This window comes from Pleurodeles waltl, chromosome 6 (assembly GCF_031143425.1).
Source record: "Pleurodeles waltl isolate 20211129_DDA chromosome 6, aPleWal1.hap1.20221129, whole genome shotgun sequence".
Lineage (NCBI taxonomy): Eukaryota > Metazoa > Chordata > Amphibia > Caudata > Salamandridae > Pleurodeles > Pleurodeles waltl.
Window position 1 is genome coordinate 1,216,876,399 of NC_090445.1, and position 19,628 is coordinate 1,216,896,026.

A 19,628-nucleotide genomic window follows, 5' to 3' on the forward strand; every position below is an offset into this window, starting at 1 on the left:
TCGTGTCTTTACGTCCCATTAGGGGTTTTGTTCCGTTCCTAGGATTCTTCCTCCTTCTGTGCTTATCCTCGGTCATCCTTTTGATCGCTGTATTCAGGCATTTAATGTGTAGAATTCCAGACCTAGCATTTGCTTAATCGTTTCTATGTCAGCTGCATGAAGGTAGTCATGTTTCTTCCTTCTGTCTGACATTTACTCCTTCCTAACCTCATATTTGTTTGTGTTTAGGACAGTTGTACACAGATATGGACATTCACATTTGGCCTTGCAGAACGCTGAAGCTCAGGTGTCCGAATCTCATTCTGGGGTTCAAATTCAGAATATTTAATTATTGAGTACACATATTGGATCGCTTATATGCTGTTTGTCCCCCCGGGATTCTGCCACTTGTTCCTACAGTCCTTTCTTCAGTGACTTTTTTCTGTCTGCTGGATTGTCACTGCCATTGTCATACTCGTTCGATGGTTGGCATCTATTCACGTGGCTTTTGTCTGCCTAGTGTTGCTCCTTTTCATGTACTACTAGGTTTCTGTTGGTTTCTATCAGCAGGTGGTTCTACCAACCTCTTTTTACTTTTAGTCCACTAGCACTGATTTTCATGCTTGGCTGTTTTTTCCTTCTTGAGGGGTGTACTCTCTCCCCTCTTTTCTTTTACTTCTGTATTGTTGTTGATCAATACGTTCGTCCTATATCCCCCTTCTCGTATATAATATATATGTAGGCATGTATATCTGTGTATCATTTATGCTTCATAGGTCTAGGTTTCTATTGTTATCTCTGCATGTTTGTCAACCTGGCCATATGCATAGCTATAAACAATATATGTATGGACACATCCATGTCTTTACATCTATATCTGTGCATGTGGGTGTCAGGGCAGGTACCTTCCAGACCTCCTCATTTACCCATTGTATGTCATGCATATGCCAAACCTTTCAAGCCTCCTGTCGACTGGCTCTATGTGTCTCACAGTTCTGTTACACCTCTTTTCAGGTTTTCCCTTTGGTGTTCCTGGATATGTAGATTCTGTCTCTTGAGTTACTCTCCCTGTCAGCATTGAGCTTCCTGCTTCTGGAAGGTTTTGCCTGTGCATCCTGGTGGAAGTAGCATACATGCATTGCTTTCCCTTTTTCATTTTTTCCAGGGTTACCCCTTGTTGGGTGTACCATTCCTACTGTCTCAGTGACTGTTGGGACGCTTTTGCACCTTGCTCCTCAGTTCCTCTTCTGTTCAAGCTCCTGCTTTGGCACACTTCATGTTCTTTCCCTGTTTTGTTATCTACCAACAGATTCATTTTCATTGCCATATGCTTTATCCCCCATGGCCTTTCATATTTTCGTAAAATATTCTGTGGATTGTCCATTGCTCTTCTGGTGAGACGCATATTCTTTCTTACCTTTGTCTCTCTCATGTCTGATCTACTACTCCTTTAGTTAGACTGGTTGTTTATTACAAGACTTGGGTAGGATGTGTTCGCAGACACTCCTCCTGGGTTGATATTGCTTTGGTTTCTAATTCTAAGATTAGGAACCTGCGGCTAGTTGTCTCTGTCAGATGAACAAGTTGCTTACCTTCCGTAACTCCCTATCTGGTAGAGACATAGACTAGCTGCAGATTCCTTAATGACCCACACATCCTCCCCACTCTGCAAACCATTTTATCTTACTTCAGTATTGCTTTCTTGGCATTCTGTTGCCATGCTTTTCAACTTAGTAGTTGTAAATTTAATTTACATCTACCTCTCTTTTTGATACACTGTTCCATTGGCAGTTTCTATTGTGGTTCCGCGTTGTTGCGCGGATTCTAGCCATAGAAGAAACTGACATCAGCACGTCAGGAGAGGGATTATATGGACTCCGTACATGTCATATCCGGAGGATTATGTTGAGATGGAGACGCACAATGCCCTCTACCGATGCACAGAAGTACTGCTGAAGATTTTTTCCGGATCCAGTCTGGCGCCTGTGGAGAATTCTAAAGTAAGGAATCTGAGACTAGTCTATGTCTCTACCAGATAAGGCATTACCGAAGCTAAGTAACTTGTTCATCCTACTCAAGGAGGGCTGTTCAAGTAGACAGGATGGCAGCGGGAACAGGGAGGGAAAGTAGATGCCAAAATGTTTTTTTAATGCACAGTTAGCTGACAGGTAGCCATAACTCAGGGGTGGCCTACCAAGCTCCTCACTTTGAACGAAGGGTGCAGACATCTTGGGAGTGGGGAGAATTTACCCTCTGCAATAGCAGAATGCCAAATATAGCCAGAAGTTGTCATAAGGCATGAGCGACCCTGGTAGCCCATTGGCTAGTAATTGCATCATCTCCCCAGGGCACTTTCTGGGGCTCACATCTGGCACCCTGAACCTCAGGTCATATCTGGACTTGAGAGAGGACCACTCCCCTGCTGACCCCTGAACCTGTCAAGAGAGGCTACAGCAACAGCTGGACTGCACTTATTGCTTCTTGGGCTAGTGAAAAGAGGACTGTGCCTGTGGTTCCTGGCTCATGGAAAAGTCGCCCCAGACAGAAAAGGTGAACTCCAAGAGACAGTCTGCTAACTCCCTGGTCCACCAAGAGGGACATAAAAGCTGAAGTAGTCCATTCTAGTCAGTCTGTGGACTCTGCCAAGAAATCCTGCTGATATGCAGACATGAAGACCTCCCCTCTGTGTTCAAAAGTTGCAGTCATATCTGCCGGACCCGGGAGAGTCATCAGAGTGCAAATTGGTCGCCAGAGACGGGCACTAGCCCTCACCAAAGGAAAGCGCTGGACCTGGTATGACCAGAGACTAATAGACCTTCTTCCTGTCTGAATTTGGCACCCAGTCCTTTTAGTTGTAGTCAAACACAACCATTTAAAACTTTTCAAAAGTTTTCAAACTTTACGATTACCAATGTTTGTTTGTGCTTTGGACTAAAAAACTGAGATTTACTGTTTACTTAAAAATCTATATCTTCAGAGCTCTTCAATGGATTTTTCTTATCTTGGTGTCCAAAAATTCTAAAAATGTAATCTATTTTTATAAATTGGATTTCAGTTTTTTGTCTTATGTGACTTTCTTATTCTGTTCTTTAGTGCATCTAAATGATTTACACTTGTTTCTTTGTTTAAGCCTTGCTGCTTGAAGCCACAGCTGCCCAGACTTGAGCTAGAGATTTTTACAAACGAGCCTGACTGTACCCAAGTCGGTTCCGTGAGTGCATTAAACAGTGAGGTCACACAACCACACCATATAATACACAACAATCCTCACAACACCTCTAAGACACATACCAGTAGAGATCATTTAAGCATTTAACAGCATCACTTACACACATTTAGAGGCAAATTTACTAAGATGTAATGCAAACCAACACAGCAGCCATAGTTTCTGCCCTGCATTGCATCAGAGTGGGAGAGCAGGACAGTGCCATATCTACTAACATATGGCATTGCTGCTATCTCCTCCAGTGCTTGCGCACATTTTGGATTGCATTGTGCCACACATATGGTGTGTGGGTGCGTGCAATGTCTAGCATAGGTTTTGCAATGGAAGGTAGTACTCCAGTATAAAATACTATGCACAGACGTAATTTAATAATTTTTCTAGTTTGCATGTATGCTGTCCGATACAGCCACATGCGAAGTTTAAAAAATTGAAAAAAACACGTTTTTTTCAGTGTTTAGTCTGTCTAAATGAGGCATAATCTTTACTCAGATCGCTGTCTACTAATGTTACTGGATTTGCATTAAGACCCCTGAGTGGTTGCATGGGTACGCCTATGTACCATCCATGGTATGCCCCCTTTACATGTTAGCAGAAAGTAGAGCAAACACTAGTTTGCATTTCTTCAGTGCTGCTTTCCAATGCATAGCAAGGTTTTGGTCTGGAAAGTAAATTTAAATACAACACTTAGAGCTGGTTTGCGACCCTTTCCTATGCAGACCCAGAGCAAAGTGTTAGTAAATCTAGGTCTTACTGCCTGAGGCTGGTGAGTTGCTTAGTGACAGTCCAGCCTCTGCAAGCCCAATAGCCGGTTGCTATCTCTGGCCATGAAAAAGAGTGAATAGAGGCCTGGTTCTGCCTTGTCAGACAGCGGAAGTACAGAATCAATGTCACTTTGAGAAAAACCTTGATCTGGGAAGGGGACAGTGGAACATGTTTTTTGTTACATTTAACTCTTTCTCCGACTGGGCTGTAGATGAAAATATATTAATTAAGGATATGGGGCAAGAATGGTCAGTAAATGCAGGCTTCCAATACAGAGTGCAGGGAACCCAGTTAACCCTAGGGCAGGAAATATTGTATTTGGGACTAGGGAAATAGTGATACAGTGAAACACCATTGAGGGAAGTGTGAGACAAAAGACTCAAGGACAATTGATTAGAAACTAAGAGAAATAGCAAGGATAGGAATTGCAAGGATAGATGGATCAAAACAAATAGATTAGACCGCACTGGCTATAACTGAACCAAGCTCAGCACAAGGACTCCACAAGAGATTCAGCAGAGTCATGAACACCACTCTGCTAGGGATTCTGACAGGCCCTGACACAGGTCGTTGGAAGCACAAGACTATTCACTATGCAGCATGTAGTTCTGATATTAGAATGACTGGCAACAAGGGCTACAGCAGTCACAGGCTAGGGCCAGAGTTGCACAACTGAAACCAATTGCAGGGAATGCCACGGGGATAACCATTGACAAAGAATACATTCCTAAAGCTTGTGTTGAAACTTGCAACATCTGCACCCGCTCCCCCCTGACTAGAGCACTGCCTTGAGCAATACTCCATCCTATGCACCACCTCATCTTCCACAAGAACTTTCAGGTAAACTCAAAATTTCAGGGAGAAATATTTTCAATAACCTAATGCAGCCAACTGGAATAGGACTTGACAGACTTGGTGCTATCCAGAAAAAGTGCAACATAACAAAACATAGAAGCACATGGCTCTTTTGAGGGTGTTTTTCCTGATGCTTCTCTGTTTCTTGAGTTTGAACAGCGCAGTTGGTGGGAGGAAGTGCCACAGGCTACCTGACCCAGGGCTGTGGGTTACTTATGGGGCCTGTGATTCACACCCCTAATTGTGGATTCCTTAACTAAGGAAAATGCTGTTGGTGTTCCTAGGAATGTGTAGGAACATACTCTGGCATGCCATTGCAAAATGGCTAAGACATGCAGATATTCACATAGCACAGTCACTACTAATCCGTGAGTTGTGCCTTGATCAATGCTCGCTCTCTGGTCAAACATAAGACCGAAATAGAAGATTTGATTAACCATCATAATTTAAATTGCCTTTTTATTACCGAAACCTGGGCTAGAGAGGATTCTAGTCCTAATTTCATAGCAGCTACTCCATTTGGATATTCATTTTGAAGATTGGATAGAATCACAGGTAGGGAAGGTGGGTTGGCGATAATTTTTAAGTCCACTTTCTCCTATCAGAGGGAAGCCATAAATGTTGCATCGGAGATTTGTGAAGGTATCTGCTTTAAAATGCGTCAGAAAAATACCGTGCTTTTTGAGGGATTGCAGGTCTATCGACCCCCGGGATCTTACTCCACTTTCCTGCATTGCTTGCCATCCATAATCGAGCCAATAACTATGTGTTCTAAATGTATTGTATTGGGTGACTTAACATTCACTTTGATGATAGTCAGGACCCACATATTAATGAATTCTTAAATCTCATGGTGAATTTTGACTGGAATTTACAAGTCACAACAGCCACTCATGGGGCAGGGCCACCTACTTGATGGGATATTTGCCCGTCGTAATGATCTTGTTTTTTTACAAAATAGGGCTTTGGACTGGACTGACTACCATCTCCCTATTTTTAGACTGATGAATCTATCTTCCCCCAGGATGTCAATCCTTCTTTGAAACCAGTTAGACACTGGAACAGAATTAAAGAACAACAATGAAGATCAGCACTGGTTTCAGGATGGGAAGCAGCAAATAAACTCTCTTTGTATGCTACCGACAGGTTCAATCAGGGGGTCAAAATAGCTATTGATCAGTTGGCCCCGCTTAGAACTCCTCAATCTTTAGGGAAGAAAAAAGGTTAGTTGCCCCTGGTTCACCAATGACCTCAAGACTTTGCAGAGAAAATACCGCCAACAAGAACTGAGGTGGAAACGAGACTCATAGAAAAAAGAAAGCTTAGAGCTACCCTTAGTGTCTACAAAGACGCAATTAATAAAGCTAAAACTGAGTTCTGTTCACAGAAAATTAAAGAAGCATCAAATGCTCCTAGAGAACTCTTTAAAGTAGTAAGTTCCCTCACGATTCCTACTATACCTCCCGAGTTGGAGAATTCTCAAGAATTCTGCAATAAGGTTGCAACTTTTTTTAAATAAAGTTTTGCAAATTCAAGCCAGCTTCATTCAATCTGCGGAGGTATTGGATCAATATGAGTCTTTAAACAGCTCTATAGATGAGGACAGCCCCATGCTGACTAATTTTCAGCTTTTACGGCTAGAAAGGATTAAAGAGCTAAGGATGGGCATTAAATCTGGCTCTCCCAGGGACCCCTGTCCTCCTCACATATTACAACTTGTTCTTCATTTAGTTTCCACAGCTCTTGTTCCGATATTTCAGGAGGTACTGATTACGTGAGCTTTCCCCCCTTCATGGAAGGAAGCAACGGTGGTGCCTTTGGAAAAGAAATTAGATGGACCAGCAAACGATTTTAAGACTCTTCGGCCTATTGTATTGCTGCCTCTTCAAATTAAAATCTTTGAAAAACATATTAATAAAGAACTCGCCAAATTTCTTAAAGATTCTGGTGGCTTAGACTCCACTCAACATGGTTTCAGAAAAGCCCATAGCACAGAATCCGCCCTAATGACTACATTGGATACTATCTGGAGATTAGTTGATGAGTGGCTTGGAGCCATTTTAGTGCTATTAGATTTATCAGCAGCTTTTGGTACCATCTCTCCACACACCATGGCACACTGTCTTTATCAAGCAGGTGTTAGAGGCACAGCGTTGAATACTTTGAAGTCTTTTCTAGAGGAATGATCCACTATAGTAAGCTGCGGGGATTTTAGAGCACCCGCTTATCAATTACCATGTGGGATCCCTCAAGGCTCCTCGCTTAGCCCCACTCTATTCAATCTGTATGTAGCACCATTGGCCAGACTTAATCAATCTTTTGGTTTTCTAGCCACTTCTTATGCGGACGATACCAAATTAATCATTCCCATCCATAAGAATTGGGAGGAAGCTGCTGATCAATTTCACCGCTGCATGAGTGAGATTAACAGATGGATGAGCCTGAACTGGCTTAAAATGAATGGCGACAAAACAGAGATTTTGCTCTTTGGTTCTAGTAGGGATCTGTGGAGTTCACACTGGTGGCCATCAGCGTGTGGGGATCTACCTACCCACATTAGTTCCACTAAGGAATTCAGAGATTATTTTTGACAGTGGACTATCGTTTAAGTCTCAAGTTAATTCCATCACCAAAGCTTGCTTCTGGCCTCTTAAAATTTTGAAAAAAGTTTTTCCAGATCTACAAAAGGAGCTCAGAATTTACGGTATCCTTTGCTCTGGTGTTTTCCAAAATAGTAATGTTGTAATGCTTTAATGCTCAACAATGACATAACCTTGCTCACTAAACTTCAATTAATTCAGAATACAGCAGCCCGTTTAATATTAGATCTTCCCCGTTCAGCTTCGGCCAGTGGAAGTCTGAGACAGTTACATTGGTTACTTGTCAAGAAGCGCATTTTTATATATTTTTAAGACAATATGTCTGACACATAAGTCCTTGTATATGCGTGGATCTGAATACCTGTTGCCTAAGTTACTCTGGTATGTCCCAAATCGTCAGCTTAGATCAACAGGATCCTATCTGGTCCATGTCCCTTGCACTTGTAAGGCCAGATGGGCGATAAAGCATTTATAGTGGCTGCTGCCAAACACTGGAATATGCTCCCTATGACGATTAGGAAGGAACACAATTTTCTGGCCATCATGAAGCAGCTAAAAAGTTGACTTTTCCCTCAATAATCTTATTTTTTCTCTTTCTGTCTTTTTCCTTGGTCACTCTACCCACTGTTGCCTAGCGCTCCAATGCCACGGCCGGAATGCGCTTTACAAATACAAAAATACAAATACATACAAGTGGATCGTCCACTCTGGGTTGAGCCCCGCAGCAACACTGAGTGTCGTTCAGCTTACCCAAAACATACCATATAGTATCTGTAGTCTCTGAGGCAGGAGCACCACTCCAACAACCCGTTGATATCTGAGGGTATCACATCACAGACTGGAGTAGGGTAAGCAAAGGATGGAGCAGCAATTTTCAGAAGAAAAGGATTATTAAAGATACATTAACTGTGTTCTTATATGTAAGTGGTAATTGTTATAAATTATGCTCTCCAATGTGTTACATTTTCTTTATTACTCATAATAATGCAGGATTAAAACTGTCATAATTTCTGCTGTTTTATATTTCAGGTTCGAGAAGATGGTCAGTGGGATGTACATGGGTGAGCTCGTCAGGCTTATTCTAGTAAAGATGGCCAAAGAAGGGTTACTGTTCGAAGGACGAATCACTCCGGAGCTGTTAACCAAAGGAAAATTTGATACTAAGCATGTGTCCGCAATAGAAAAGTAGGCATCAATGTTGGTTGTGTTTCAGTCATTGCTCTCTCGTTATCTTTCTGTTTCAATTTTTCTGATTGCTTAACATGGTTGTGTTATTTATTTGAGCAACTGTGCCATGTCTTTCTATGGTAGTGACCATACTATGTGATTTTTATAGAGTGCTGGTGTAGTATATAAAGATCATCAGGTGCAATAAATGTGACACTTTGCTAATAGATCATAATATTAACAAGGTAAGGTGAAATAGTCTCAAAGTAGTCTTCATTTTCAGGAAGAGCATTTCTAAAAGATGTATGATTTGAGACGTTTACCAACATCAAGTTCACCAGAAAAGGAAAAAGTTCAGATATTTGGGTCTCTCTGGAAGCCTGACCAGTTAAAGAGTCTTTAAACCTCCAAAGAATATAAAGCGCATCATGGAGTACGCAGAGTGGAGTTCTAAATAACAGCTGAAATTTGGAATTCTATTTGATATTTTTCATATTAACTAACGTGAGATAATGTGAGATTTTTCTCATTGTGCAATCTCTTTACCCATAGGATTCTCTAAGATAGTTCTCATCATGTGAGATACAATAGGGACTTCCTCACTACATGAGTGAGATGTTGCTGGATCTGTATCACTTCTGATAGCTCTTATGACCATAAACCTCTTTGACATCAAGGTGTCGGTTCTTGCTGATCAAGTTAATCTTTCAGTTTTTGACATCAGATTCAACTCGCTTAAAAGCACCAACCTTATTCTCAAATACTCCACATCCATTCTGTCCTCATTCTCACATCATGATTGGCTTGCCTCATCAAATCTGCTATCAATGACAACTCAATCTCCCTCACAGTTTCTAATCACCTCTCCTCTCCCTCTCACTGCTAACCAGCAATCCCCAACTAAAGCTTTAACTGTTCATTCTATTCCTTTTTAGCTTCCCCACAATTCCCAGCTATCTGAAAGATCTGCTCATGCTCTCAAACATCAGACTTCTCTTACATCACCTTGCACCACTGTGTGTGCTCTTCTTAATCTTATTCCAGACCTGCTGTCAAACATGCTTTTTACATTTTTTTTTAAACCATATTTTATTGAGTTTTGTTTACAACATTAAAGGCACTTCAAGAGCTCTACCTGTATGATATTACTTCAATACTGCAAGTCCATTTGTTACATCAACAGTGGTGTCTTCTATTTAGAATACATGGGTATTTTGAATACAATCGTTAGAGACATGCTTTAACGATATATATATATATATATATATATATATATATATATATATGTTCGATGGCATGTGTAACTGCAGATACACATGCTGTGCACTGTTCCTGCCATCTAGTGTTGGGCTCAGCTCAGAGTGTTACAAGTTGTTTTTCTTCGAAGAAGTATTTCTGAGTCATGGGACCAAGTGACTCCTCCCTTTTGGCTCCATTGCGCATGGGCATCGACTCCATCTTAGATTGTTTTCTTTCCGCCATCGGGTTCGGACGTCTTCCTCTTCGCTCCGGTTATTCGATTCGGAAAGCCTCCAACGCCGAAAATCGTCGGTATTGTTCTCGATCACGCCCCATCTTGAATCGACACCTCAGCACTGGTGAAACACACCTTCAGTTGCCCTTCGGAGCACCCGCTCCCATCCTGGGCCTGGTCGGCCCGACTCAAGAAGCGTCAAAGCCTTATAGACCAGACCCCGTTCCGATTCTGCCCTCAATGCCACGCAAAGTATCCATACACGGATCAACATCGGGTCTGTAATCTGTGTTTGTCACCAGATCACAGAGAGGATACTTGTGAGGCCTGCAGGTCCTTCCGTTCCAAGAAGACCGGGATCGAAGGACGAGAAGGCTACAAATGGTGTCGGAGAGCACCGAAAACCTTGACGCCGAAGAAGAGGAGATGGCCATCTCCATCAAGGATCCGATTCGGACGAATCCGACGCGGGCCGACCACCGACAGCAGGCCAGCATGTGAGTATGCCTGCCCCAACCCAGACCAAGCCCAAACAAAAGGCCTCGGGGACGCCACTGCCAGAAGGCCATGGCTCTGCCCGGAAAAAATCAAGCGGTGACCAAATAACACCTTCGGCACCGAAAAAGGCCACACCCGCATCAAAGTCTTCGGACTCGAGTCGAGACACAGTCTCAGAAAAAGTTCGACACGAGTCGTCAAGTCGAAACCCTAAAAGACTCTTTCGGAACCGAGACCTACTATCACCATGGGCATTTCGGTACCGAAAAAAATGGCTTCGGAGCCGAAAAGAGCATCATATACTGAGGAACATGGACTTTCTTAACAGCTTAAAGAAAGTCACAGATTTGAGGAAGAACTTCAGCAAATGGAGGAATTTGATGACAAACAAGCCAGGATACAGATCCACAAGGATACTGGCAAGATCATCACAGCACTTCCCCTCAAATTTAAAAGAAAGCTGGCTTTCCAAGGACATTTGGACACTGATCAGCAAAAGCCTAAAGTGCCAAAAGAGCTATCTCTGCCACGCCAGTTTTCCCCAGCACATTCTCCTCCTCATTCTCCTCAAAGAACTGTTTCTCCACTTGCTTCACCCACTGCACAGTCACCCACACACACTGTGCAGTCACATCAAGACACAGACCCATGGGATCTTTATGATGACCCTGTGTCAGACAACAGCCCAGAGTGCTATCCGTCTAAACCCTCTCCACCTAAAGATAGCACCTCCTACACACAGGTTTTGGCTAGGGCTGCAGCTTTCCACAATGTAAGCATGCACACCGAACCACTAGAGGACGACTTTCTTTTTAATACGTTGCCCTCAACACATACATCATACCAAAGTCTACCCATGCTCACAGGTATGCCCAAACATGCCCAACAGATTTTTCAGGAGCTGGTTAAGGGAAGGCCATAACACCAAGGATAGAAAAGAAGTATAAACCACCACCTTCTGACCCGGTATTTATCACGCAACAGCTGCCCCCAGATTCGGTAGTGGTCAGCGCGGTGAGGAAGAGGGCCAACTCGCAGTCATCTGGAGATGCACCCCATCCAGATAAGGAGAGTAAAAAGTTTGATGCAGCAGGAAAGAGGGTAGCGTCACAAGCAGCCAATCAGTGGCGCATAGCGAACTCACAGGCCCTCCTTGCAAGATATGACAGAGCTCATTGGGATGAGATGAACGATATCATTCAACATCTCCCCAAAGCATACCAAAAAAGAGCTCAGCAAGTAGTAGAGGAGGGACAGGCAATAAAGAATAACCAGATGAGGTCTGCGTTAGATTCAGCTGATACAGCCGCAAGAACAATAAATACTGCAGTAAAAATTTGACGCCATGCATGGCTCAGATCATCAGGTTTTAAACCTGAGATTCAACAGGTGATCCTCAACATGCCATTCAACCAACAACAGTTATTCAGCACACAAGTGGACACAGCCATAGAGAAAATGAAAAAAGATACTGACACAGTCAAAGCGATGGGAGTGCTTTACTCATCCCAATACAAAGGGACATTTAGGAAGCCGCAGTATGGGGGGGTTCAGGCCACTGCCATCAGAACCATCCACCTCACAGACAAAGCCCTCATACCAATCACAGTATCAAAGAGGGGGGTTTCGAGGGTCCTTCAGAGGGCAATTTCCCAAATCCAGGGGAAAATTCCAATCTAAAAAGCAAGCCACTAACAACAAGCAATGACTTTGCCATCACCTTCCCCAACACACATCCCCTGTGGGAGGAAGACTGGAAATGTTCCACAATCAATGGTCAAACATAACAACAGACACATGGGTACTATCAATTATCCAACATGGCTACTGCATAGAATTCACACATTTTCCACAAGCTATTCCCCCAAAAGCGCACAAACTATTGTCCCAACATCTAGCAATGTTACAAGCAGAGGTGCAGGCACTATTAACACAACAAGCCATAGAACTAGTACCTCATCACCAAAAAGGAACAGGGGTCTATTGGTCTATTCCCTGTACTTCCTTATTCCCAAAAAGGACAAAACACTACGGCCAATATTAGATCTCAGGACTCTCAACCTATACATTCAATCAGAACACTTTCACATGGTGACACTACAGGATGTAGTCCCATTACTGAAACAGGGAGAATACATGTCAACACTGGACTTAAAAGATGTGTATTTTCACATACCCATCCATCCAGATCACAGAAAATACCTCAGGTTTGTTATACAAGGAAAACATTACCAATTCAAGGTATTACCCTTCGGGATAACAACAGCCCCCAGAGTATTTACAACATGCCTTGCCGTAGTAGCAGCATACATAAGGAGACAACACATGCATGTATTCCCATATCTCGACGATTGGATAATAAAGGCCAACACTCAAGAACAGTGTCAACATCACGCACGTTATGTAATAGATAACCTACACACGCTAGGGTTTCCGATAAATTATCAAAAATCACACTTGCAACCATCCCAAACTCAGCAGTACTTGGGAGCTACATTCAACACTCAAAAAGTGATTGCAAGTCCAAGCCCACAAAGGGTGAAATCATTCCACAACATGGTGCCAAAAATACAACCAAACCAGCACTACCCAGTCCGATTTGTGATGAAACTCCTAGGCATGATGGCATCATGCATCCCAATTGTCCCAAACGCAAGGTTACACATGCCACCCTTACAACAGTGCCTTGCAAAACAATGGTCGCAGGCACAGGGTAATCTCCAAGATCCAGTGTTGATAGACTGCCAAACACACTATTCGCTTCAGTGGTGGAATCCCACAAATTTAAACAAAGGGCGGCCTTTTCAAGACCCTGTGCCTCACGCCATTCTGACTACAGACGCATCGATGATTGGATGGGGAGCACACCTCAACAATCATAGTATACAGGGACAGTGGGACAGCAATCAAAAACAGCTACACATAAATCACTTAGAGCTGCTAGCAGTCTTTCTAGCACTAAGAGCTTTTCAACCTCTTCTGGCTCACAAACACATTCTTGTCAAAACAGACAATATGACAACGATGTACTACTTGAACAAACGGGGGGGAACACACTCATCGCAACTTTGCATCCTATCACAAAAAAATTGCCATTGGGCAATTCACAACAACATTCGCCTAATAGCTCAATACATTCCAGGAATTCACAATCAATTAACAGACAACCTCAGTCGGGATCACCAGCAAACTCACGAGTGGGAAATACATCCCTAGGTACTACACAAACTCTTTCATCAGTGGGGGACGCCAGACATAGATCTGTTCGCCACAAACCAAAACGCAAAATGCCAAAACTTCGCTTCCAGGTACCCACACCTTCAGTCCAAGGGCAATGCTCTATGGATCAACTGGTCAGGGATATTTGCTTACGCTTTTCCCCCGCTCCCACTCATTCCATTCCTAGTCAACAAACTGCGTCAAAACAAACTCAAACTAATACTTATAGCACCAACGCGGGCACGCCAACCTTGGTACACCACACTATTGGACCTCTCAGTAGTACCTCACATCAAACTTCCAAACAGACCAGATCTGTTAACGCAACACAAACAACAGATCAGACACCCCAATCAAGCAAGGCTCAATCTAGCAATCTGGCTCCTGAAATCTTGGAGTTTGGTTATCTAAATCTTCCAAATGAGTGTATGGAAGTCATTAAACAGGCAAGGAAACCTACCACCAGGCGATGTTATGCTAACAAATGGAAAAGATTTGTTTTCTACTGCCAAGCAAAACACATCACACCGTTGGATGCGTCCATCCAAGACATTGTAGGTTATTTACTACACCTACAAAAAGCAAATCTAGCCTTTTCATCCATCAAAATACACCTCACTGCAATTTCGGCTTATTTGCAAAATAAACAGACAAAATCCCTATTTAGTATACCAGTCATTAAAGCCTTCATGGAAGGACTAAAATGAATCATACCTCCAAGAACTCCACCACTACCCTCGTGAAATCTTAATATTGTACCTACACGACTTATGGGTCCACCTTTTGAACCCATGCACTCTTGTCAGATCCAATTCTTAACTTGGAAAGTGGCATTTCTAGTAGCAATCACTTCATTACGAAGAGTTAGTGAAATACAGGCTTTCACTATTGAAGAACCCTTTATATAAGTACACAAACATAAAGTTGTTCTCCGCACAAATTCAACATTTCTACCAAAAGTAATTTCACCGTTTCATTTAAACCAGACAGTCGAACTCCCAGTCTTCTTCCCACAGCCAGACTCAGTGGCAGAAAGAGCACTACATACATTAGATATAAAAAGAGCTCTAATGTATTATATCGACAGAACAAAAGCATTTCGTAAAACTAAACAGTTGTTCGTTGCATTCCAGAAATCCCATACTGGCAACCCTATATCCAAACAAGGCATAGCGAGATGGATAGTGAAATGGATACAAACGTGTTACCTGAAAGCTAAAAGACAACTACTCATTACACCAAAGGCACACTCCACTAGAAAGAAAGGAGAAACAATGGCCTTTATAGGAAACATACACATGACAGAGATTTGTAAGCCAGCCACTTGGTCCACACCTCATACTTTCACCAAGCATTACTGTGTAGATGTGTTAGCAACACAACAAGCCACAGTAGGACAGGCTATACTAAGAACATTATTTCAAACAACTTCAACTCCTACAGGCTGACCACCTCTTTGGGGAGGATTACTGCTTTGTAGTCCATGCACAGCATGTGTATCTGCAGCTACACATGCCACTGAACGCAAAATGTCACTTACCCAGTGTACATCTGTTCGTGGCATGTTCTGCTGCAGATTCACATGCGCCCTCCCACCTCCCCGGGAGCCTGTAGCCGTTTAAGTTACAATTAGGAATTGTACATATGTAAATAAACATTCCTTTACCTCAACTTTGTACATACATCTCTATCCCATTGCATGGACATCTTTCTATTCTCACTCTATCACTCCTACCGTACCCTCTGCGGGAAAACAAACTAAGATGGAGTCGGTGCCCATGCGCAATGGAGCCAAAAGGGAGGAGTCACTCGGTCCTGTGACTCGAAAACATTTCTTAGAAGAACAACAACTTGTAACACTCTGAGCCCAACACTAGATGGCAGGAACAGTGCACAGCATGTGAATCTGCAGCGGAACATGCCACGAACAGATGTACACTGGGTAAGTGACATTTTCCATATAAATATAAATATAAATATATATATATATATATAATTTATACACACACACACACCATATTCCGATGGTGTTTAAGGGGGTAGTGCACCTTCTAGAGGTTTATGGGGGACTTCCCTCTCGATGACTTCCGTTACCGTGTTAACAACCAAATTCCCTCAGAACTGGACAGGTCCAGAACATATGAAAAACTTTGCCGCCACCTCTCCACAGTACGGACACTTGTCTTCTATCAGATTAAAGTGCCTCCGAAGCCTACTCGCCATCAGATATGCTCTATGTGGTACGTATACGTTAATGAGCCTAAATCTACCATTTTTAGAGACTTTAGATACCCAGGCCAGTATGTCCCCCCAGTTGTAATCTGTGATTACTCTGCCCAAGTCCTCATCCCATTTCTGTTTAAGAATCATAAGGGGTCGGCAAAGAGCTGCTCTCATTCTCGCATACAGGGATGTCACAGCGTTTCTTGTCAGGTATTGGCACTTGAAGGGGGAGGTTCTGCCTGTCCCGTTCGCCAATGCTTAGTGATCTCCTCAGTGATTGTGCTATGGTGGCGGAAGTGTCCTTGGGGTACATCGTATTGAGCCCTAAACTCCTTGAATGGTAGTAGGGCGTCAGCGTTAAATAATGTTTCCATGGAGGTTGCCCCTGCCTCTGTTCAACTAGAGAGTCCACCCCAGACACCTCGATGGGGTAATATTGATATAAATTACATTGGAATCTCAGGGGCATAAGGAATAGCACTGCACAATCTATGGATATATTGCAACCAACAGTTGTGCAGCACCCTCAGTTCTGCAGATAAGGTTGTGGCAGGAGGGCCGAGCCAGAGTACCACTCTGACTAAAGCCCAGAGATCCAGAGTAAAGGGCATCACTGCTTTGTCTGGCATCACGTGACTGGCTATCAATTGGGTCAACCATTGGAGTTGACCCGATAGGTAATAGCTTTTGAAGTCGGGGACTGCCAGGCCCCTGTCCCCCGTAGAGCTCTGAAGCATTTCAAGGTCAAACCTTCGTCTACCTGATCCCCATAGGAAGCCAACTATCAGTGAGTTCAGCTACTTGAAGAAGGCTTGCGGGATTGCAGGAGTGTGAAAAAAGGCAAAGTAATCGGGGATGAGCAATAATTTTTAGTAGGGCAGCACGTCCTGAGATGGGTAATGATTCCCAGAATGCCATATAGCTGCGGAGTCCGCTCATCGCTCGTCTCACATGCCCTTCTAGAAGGTCTGTTCTAATATGATACATGTGTACTCCGAGGTACACCAGGCAGCACTGTTTCCATTGTAGGCCATTCAGGTCCTGAGGGGTTGCTCGGTCGGCTGTCATGGGGAAGAGACTGGACTTTCACCAGTTAACACAGAGGCCCGATAGCGAGCAGAAGCGATCTAGTAGGCTCCTCGCTCCCCAAAGAGCATCTTCTACATCCGCCAGAAACAACAAAATGTTATTGGCATATAAGGCCCTGTAGTGGGTGCTTCCCCCCCACTCTCAAGCCTCTATAGGCATTGCCGGCCCTTGCCAGACTCGCAAGAGGCTCGATAGCAAGGGCAAAGAGGAGGGGGGATAGCGGGCAGCCTTGCCTGGTTCCCCATTCCACTTGATTATCACCTGAGATGGTACTACCAGTACAGACTCGTGCTCTTGGCATGGTATATAGTCGTTGTGTCCATGAGACAAAGTGTTTGCCAACGCCAGATTTGCCTAGCACTTCATATAGGTACAGCCATTGTAAGCTATCAAAAGCTTTCTCGAAATATACAGCGAAGACTAATGCACTGTAGTTATCGTAAGAGTTGTCATCAAGTGACGGGAATAGTCTGTTTATGTTAAGGGGCGTATGCCATCAGGGAATAAATCCTGCCTGATCTCGATGGATCAGTTCAGGCACATGGTGTAGGAGGCATGTCACAAGGAATTTGCTAAGGCTTTTGTAATCCACTGATGGCATCGACAAAGGTCGATAGAATGCTACGTCAGTGGGTGGTTTTTCGGGTTTCAGGATGGGAATGATAAGGGCTTCCCGTGCCGACGGAGGGAGAGTCATGTCTTTCTTGGCTTCTTCGTACATGCTAACCAATCATGGGCCTATTGTTGCCATATAGGTGGAATAAAACTCAACTGTTAAGCCATCTAGCCCCAGAGTCTTGTTTTGCGCCATACTGGTAATGGCCGCTCTTACCTTCGAAAGTAAAATTGCCTGCCCCAGGGTCTCCAATTCTTGTTTCGATAGTGATGGGAGAGTGAGGAGTGATAACAATTCTTGGATGGCAGTCTGAGACTGATGAACTTTGCTCGTATATAGATCTGCATAATTCCTGATTAATTGCAGCTTGGCTATAGACTGTTTGGCTTGAGGGTGTACCTAACTCGACTATGACTTTCTCTCTTTTCGCTGGGTTTGCCAACTGTGCCAAGAGGGAGCTCTCTTGATTGTCCTTCGCATGAGTCTGTGCCAGGTAAGCTTTGTAATCCTAGCAGTGCAATCTTTCAACCCCTGCCACTACTTTCTCTTGAGCTTCTATGACCAATGTGTGGAGAAAAGCATCAGCTGGGTGGCTCTCCTCTAATGTCCTCAGCTTATGTTCCACTTTGTCTATGTCAGGGAGTAGCCTGTGCCGGACACCCTTGGCTGCTGAAATACATCTCCCTCTTATTGCCACCTTAAAGGCATCCCACTCTAAGAGTCGTGATGTCGTGGATCCCTCATTTACTCCAAAGTAGGCAGTTATGTCGGCATTAATAGCATCCCTAAAGTCCTGGTCTTCCAGTAGATCCAGCTTGAGCCGCCATGTGGGTACCGAAGGACTGGGGTGCACTCATTTGAGCCCTAATAGTAAGAGGTTATGGTCTGAGACTATTCTGGTCAAGTATTTGGTTGAGTGTGTCAGTTCATGGACGTCTGGGGAGCATAGAAAGGTGTCCAGCCTCACATGTAAATCATATAATGGGAAGTAGAAGGAGTAATCCCTGCACCCTGGGTGTTGAGTCTGCCATGAATCAACTAATTCCCACTCTTATTGCCAGTTCCGAAATACTCCAGTGGTTTGCATAATTGGGGAGTCCTGCAATGGGGGATGCGATCTATCTAAAATTGTGTCAGAGATGCAATTAAAGTCTCCACCCAACATGACAGAACCCATAAAGTGTGAGGCGAGGTGCTCGAAGGGGGGCATCAAAAACCCCGATTGGTCAATATTGGGTCCATAAATACTCCCTATCCTAACGTCCCACCAATCCAGCCTTCCTGTGATCATGACGTTGTAGGAAAGTACCATCTTGCCTGGCATGTTACCCCCATATTTCACTGTATGTATGTTGTTTTAGCCCTTGTGTCACTGAGATCCTGCCAGACAGGACCCCAGTGCTCATAGTATGTGCCCTGTATGGTGCCTAACTGTATCACTAAGGCTCTGCTAACCAGAACCTCAGTGTTTATGCTCTTTCTGCTGGTACACCCATATAATTCCCTTGTATATGGTACCTAGGTACCCAGGGTATTGGGGTTCCAGGAGATCCCTATGGGCTGCAGAATTTCTTTTGCCACCCATAGGGAGCTCAGACAATTCTTACACAGGCCTGCCACTACAGCCTGCGTGAAATAACGTCCACGTTATTTCACAGCCATTTTCACTGCACATAAGTTACTTATAAGTCACCTATATGTCTAACCTTCACCTGGTGAAGGTTGGTTGCCAAGTTACTTAGTGTGTGGGCACCCTGGCACTAGCCAAAATCGTTCAGGGCAAATTCCCCAGACTTTGTGAGTGCGGGGACACCATTACACGCGTGCACTATACATAGGTCACTACCTATGTATAGCGTCACAATGGTAACTCCGAACATGGCCATGTAACATGTCTAAGATCATGGAATTGTCTCCCCA

The 19,628-nt window shown here is 43.7% G+C and overlaps 1 protein-coding gene across 1 annotated transcript in view; it reads left to right on the forward strand.

Moving 5' to 3' along the window:
* HK1 (hexokinase 1) overlaps window positions 1–19,628 on the forward strand; it is a 1,372,133-nt gene that overhangs the window by 561,047 nt on the left and 791,458 nt on the right. Inside the window, exon 8 of the mRNA XM_069240524.1 lies at window positions 8,452–8,607. Within this exon, the coding sequence (XP_069096625.1) occupies window positions 8,452–8,607 (156 nt within the window). The remainder of the gene's footprint in view (window positions 1–8,451; window positions 8,608–19,628) is intronic.